This window comes from Nanorana parkeri, unplaced genomic scaffold (genome assembly GCF_000935625.1).
Source record: "Nanorana parkeri isolate BGI_ZX_2015 unplaced genomic scaffold, ASM93562v1 scaffold216, whole genome shotgun sequence".
NCBI classification, from domain to species: Eukaryota; Metazoa; Chordata; class Amphibia; order Anura; family Dicroglossidae; genus Nanorana; species Nanorana parkeri.
The window spans coordinates 1,644,655-1,650,401 of record NW_017306484.1 but is presented as its reverse complement, the minus strand read 5'-3'; the positions used below and the strand labels follow the sequence as shown (position 1 = coordinate 1,650,401).

General features: G+C 45.2%; 1 protein-coding gene across 1 annotated transcript in view; it reads right to left on the bottom strand.

The window, feature by feature from the left end:
• Positions 1–1,387: 1,387 nt before the first annotated feature.
• LOC108786561 (MARVEL domain-containing protein 3-like) overlaps positions 1,388–5,747 on the bottom strand; it is a 7,969-nt gene continuing 3,609 nt past the window's right edge. Inside the window, exon 3 of the mRNA XM_018555879.1 lies at positions 1,388–2,134. Within this exon, the coding sequence (XP_018411381.1) occupies positions 1,524–2,134 (611 nt within the window). The 3' untranslated portion in view covers positions 1,388–1,523. The remainder of the gene's footprint in view (positions 2,135–5,747) is intronic.

Sequence of the window (5,747 nt, the reverse complement as noted above, 5' to 3'; positions counted from 1 at the left end):
CTGAATCCTGTTGGCACTTTCCCCGAAGCTTTTACTGTGACGACCTCATCAATAAACAGAATGAAAAATTCAACCCGAGAAGACTCCTGATGAGCCCAGTACAGATGTCAAAAGATATCAAGAGCAAGGGAAAAGGTAAGGGACTATATCTGCCAATTTGCTTGATTTTCCTAGTTATGGAAGTGTACGCATTGTTTAATGTCGGGCGTTGCACCAAAATGCAGGTGGAAAATTCACGTGGCAACTCCATAATCATATTCCATTGGATTCTAGCTTCCCTTGTTATAATTAACACATTATAGAAATACCATCTATGCTGAATAAAGTAGTGAACGAGTTTTCTGTTTTGTATATAATATTGACTTTATTGCTTTAATACAAATGCTAAAAACAGGGCTGTGATCTCCAGCATATCATTTTACATTTATTTACAATGGGGCTGGACAAATCCCAAGAACCAAGGACCCAGCTGATTTTGAGCAATTAGTATCAATTAGTAGCACCCGACTCCTCTGGCACTTTTTGGTTGCCGTCACTCAAAGCATGTGGCCTCCTTAAAGCACACCAGTTAACAATAACCACAATGCTGTAAATTATACGGATAGAGGACATATAAGTGTGCTTTGTTCTTAAAAATATATATATATATACAAATTTTTTTTCCTCAAGTGTCAAGTTTAAAGGTTAATTGTAGTCCCCCAAGCCTCTATACCAGCCTTTCTCAACCAGGGCTCCTCCAGACGTTAATAGGGGTTTCTTGGGCAGTGAGCAGAAGTGAACTGACTCACAGTTCTAATATCAACTGGTAGAGCCATAGGCATGGGACCAGTGGGGCTTCTGGGTTTGTTTCTCATGTAAGTGACCACTGACAATAAAGATCATGTTAGTTGTGTCATCAGGGGTCATTCTTCCCAATAGCTAACAATGTAAGGAGAATTTTGTCCTATATGTATGAGGGTACTACACTCACCACCACTGTGATGGGCATTTTTTCCAGTGACCATCGGTGTATAAGGCCATTCTTTCCACTGACCTCCAGGTTAAGGAGGCCTTTTCTCATTGACCACTGCTGTGTTGTTGCTAATGTAAGCTGTAATTATTTTTAGCAGGGTTACCCTAAGACCTGAACATTATTTCATGGGTTTCTTTAGGGTGAAAAGGTTGAGAAAGGCTGCTCTGTACCATTTGTAGAACCATAAGAGCCCTAGGAGGTAATGTGTTGGTAGAGTTAGGTGGTTCAGGAGCAGAGATGATGCACCAGAAAGATGGACTTGAATTACTTTTTAGCATTGGATTCTCTTTCTAGTCTTCTATCGGCAACTCGTTCTAACTGCTTGTTAACTTCTCAACCTCATTCTGACACCCAACTCTACTATAACTTAACCTCCAAGAGCTGCCATGATATATACCGCTATAAGTTACAGGTGTGATTTATGACCAATTATTCATAGGTTGGCCCAGCTGGCTCCTAAGTTCTATGTAGATTTGTCCAGCCATAATTTACAGTATGCAGATTATTTAGGTTAAAACTCAAGCGTGCTGACTGGCTTCTTTTTCATGCGGCGCACAGTCCGGAAGCCCTTAATGGCGAGCACGGCACTCATGAAGAAGGCAATGATGGCCATGCAAGCGAAGAGGACGGAAGCGATATCAGCACCATGCAAAGCACAGGTAAAGCCTTGGTAGCCTTTACTGCTATAGAGAGTCTCACGGTCCTTGCACACTTGGGAATTATAAGCTTCCTGTAGCTTTATTAAGTAGAAATAAAGAGCAGGGATGTAGCCAAATGCAATGGCAATATCCAACACAAATTCTACCAAGAGCCATACCGGCCATCGCCATGGAACCCGCAGCACCCCAAGCAGGATAAGTAGGCAGCAGAAAGCCATAAGGGCTCCCCCAAATGCCATTGAAGCGGTGACGGTAGGCAGCTTCAAGTTGTAAAACTCAACATCCAGCTTCTGGGCCGTCACTCCGTCCACACCGCTAAAGCCATCGAAAGCCCCCCCGAACTGGTAGTAGTAGATTCCTCCCAAGTTAGTTATCCCTGTGTATCCCCCCGTACTGTTGTAGGATATGGAGCAGCAGATCAGGATGAGCATGTTCAGTAGAACCTCCACAAGCTGACAACAAGCTGAAAAGAGTAAGAGGGGAGGACAGCAGTTTAGATCAGTTTCCAATTAGGGGTCGTAAGGAGGACCTGCCACTTTGAAATAGACGAAAATCCTGTTAGGTGGGGTTGTTGAAAGTAAGGTTTGTATGGGAGATTCTTCCCCATTATGAAAGGGTTTTAAACCAAAATTGTAAGATCTCGGTCTTCTTAAAGTGCAACTCTACCTTCTGTGGAAAACAATCTGTGAAAGATCCATCACAATAAAACCACTGTGCACTTTTCATAATAACTGGCTTAGAAAACCAAATACCTGGTGACCCTCCCAGTGGCTCCCTATTCTTCTAGAAGGGTGACAATGCTGTAGGGACTGCATCTGCAGCATTGTCACCCTCAGCAGCTGCCCCTGGTGCATCATCAAGAGGGTAATCCGCATGGCCATCACTGATAACCCTCCAGCTCACTGCCAATCCGAGCCGGCCACATAATCCAATGGTGTACCCTGCATCTAGGAGGAGATTAAGCAGGACAACCCTTTGGATCCCACCTCTAACTGTGCTGACATCAGTTTGGCCAGTGAGGGACTTTGTGCGTCTACCCTTCATGTACGCAGGACAGAGGCAGGAGGTTAGGTTGCATCAGAGGTAAGCTGGCACTTGAGAAGCAGTGGGGGAAAAAGGTGGAACAAGAGAGAAATCTGGTGGGAAGCAAAGTGACAAGTCCGTCACCAATCTTTTCACTCCAGTTTCTATTGTAGATCCACCAAGTACTACAGAACCCCTGCAGCCATCACACCGAACTCTCCCACAACCTAACCTCCCAGCCAAGAGGAGAGGGATTTATACTCCATGCTTCAAAAATAAAGCTTGCCCAACTAAAAGACCCAAAGTGTCCGACCTCCTCCTTTGCAGCATTATTTCTACTACAACGTGACAGGTCCGCCTTAGGGTATTTGTACAAATTAAATTACAGTCTTTTGTTATAAAACTGATGATTGAAATACATAATTTTTTAAATAATTTTACGATCAGAACAAGGGCTTGGCTCTACTCTCACAATAGGGAATCTGTTGGAAATTTCCAACCGGGCAGATTAGTCTTTGCTCCAACTGCAGTCACAACCTTGCTCAGACTACTCGTTCCACGTACAATGAACTCACCGTTATCAGACGCTCATCAATGAGTATTTTTAGTGCATGCTGGAAAGTTAGCGGGCCCTTCACCCAATTAATGCGCATGCACACCTTGGTGTGTTGACACTTTTTTTTTTTCTAGGTCCGTTTTTTGGAGAGGATGCACCTTAAAGACTCATTGCCGCATGGAACAAATTTTCTGTCCTGACCGATTGTTCCCCTAAAAAAGGGTCGGTTGCCAGACCCCTAGGTGTGTGGTCGCCATGATTAATTCACATCTCTGAACAACTTAAAGGAGAGGTTCACCTTTTCATAAAAAATTTTAATGTGTGAGCTCACAACTTTCTGTCCCCGAAGAAAGATGGCTCAGAAGAGATTCTCATTGGTCAGCGAGGTCATGTGGTCACTTGCCACTGCCAGTGTTATGATGCTATACAGCCTCTGGGGCTGTGTAGTAAAGTTTCAAAGCGTCTGACTTTTTAAACTGGCTGGCATGGGCAGTGGTAGATGGTCATGACAGCAACTGAAGCTGGCCATACATTATGTGAATTGTGACTGGTTCTTAGGGAAACGGACGAAATTTGCACAGTAGGTGCTGCTGTCGACAGCCTTTTCGGCCAGCTGACTGAAGGAGCCGGTCGGTATTCTGTCAGTGGCTGGAGGCAGCTATTAGAATACAAAAGGAAACAGCAGGAGATTCTTCCAAAAAAAAGGAAGAACAGCGTATGTCCAGCTTAAGGTCAGTGGCAACTAGAGGGTGGGAGAAGTGGTGGGGTTTTGAATTAACCCTTTAAAGCTAACCTGTGCTTTTCTCATCCAGGGCAAAACAACAGGTATGCACTTTAATGCCGCCTCCAGCAGCTGCACATACTCACCTTTCCTTCACTCCCCCATTCAGCCACTAGGAACAAAGAAAGTAGTTCTGGCTATGAAGGACTATGTGATTCCATTTGACGGCGATTGGTCCAGTGCTGTCACATGGGGGTCCTCAGCCTTGAGTAAGCTCTGACTGGAGCTCCGGGAAAGGAAAGGTGACTATGTACCAATAGGGAGGGATCTTTAACCCCTTTCCGCTGGCTCCTGCTGCCCCTTCAAGAGGATCTTCATGCTGGAGGCGTTTCTTGGGATTCCTGATCGTGTAATCAATGTGATTGGCTGCCACAGTGATCGTAATATCTCCGTGCTGATGAGTCCCCTCTTTTCAATTCTGCGGGCCCATTCACACCAGACACAGTGCATTCCAGCCCTATTCTGGCTGGAATGCACTGGACCACATTGCGGCCGGCTCACTTTCTTGTGGGGCGGTCCATTGAAGTGAATGGCACCGTAGCCACGCCCTCCGGCCGCAATGCGGCCACGATGCAAGCACTATTTTTTTTGATGTGCCTTGCATTCCCGTGCGGCCGATCGCCCATCACGAACACAACATAGTGAGCCGGCTGCAATGCAATCCAGTGCCGGAACGCACGGTGTCTGGTGTGAACGGGCCCTGAAGCACATTGGTGCGCAGACAACATATCTCTCAGTGGCTGTCATAGTGATCACATGGTCAGGCGCCCATCCTACCAGCTCTCAATTATAAGTAGTAGCAGGTAGCAGTTGGTGAGAGCGTGGTCACAGTACTGGGAGGGCGGGCAAGCCCAAAACAGCAATGTCAGGCGCATGTGGCATCACAGCATACAGCCCACCGCTTATATGCATCTAGCTGGCGCTGAGATATTAAAATGGGCCTCTTGCAATGGATGCAAAACAAATATGAAGCCTGCAACGTATGTGGGTGTTAAAACTCTGATCTCTTCCTCCTTATAATAAACAACATGACGCTTACTTGCAAATAAAAATACCTTAAGCCCATGGATTCTCCTCCCTTTATGGCTTAAGGTGCAAAGTTCCCGAGTGTCTGGAGATCCGGACTGAGGAATAACTTGGCTTATAGCAGGGAGGAGATCTGCACTTCCACAAAGTAACTGCAATGGGATTGATTTACTAAAGAAGCCAAGGCTGATAACTCAACGATGATAAATAAGGTGAACCTGTCTGAATACCCAAATGGTGACTACATCTGATTGGATGCAGTTGCTGTTCCACTAGCAATTTGCCACCCAGCTCAGTTGATTTCTTAAATGACCTTTGTCACGCCATCAGCTAAAATTTTGCCTAATTCAACAGGAATCGAGCAGATTCTGAGCTGTGTATGGCTAGCATTGGTGTCACCTCATGGTCTCCTGGATGCTCACGAAGCAGCAGGACAAACAACCATGATCAGGCCAACATGGCAAGCCCAGAAATAACCACTGGACTAAAAAGGAGCCAGTCAGATAAGAAATTTGGTAGCTACCCCTGCTGAATTATTTTTACAGGTACAGGCTGCAGATTTTGTCATCTTGAGCCTTTCTTCACGGACTTGGAAAACAGACGGGCATATCAAATGTTAAGACGCCTCATAAAAACAGGCTTAATAAAATACAATGAATGCTCATATATAATATATATATAATATATATA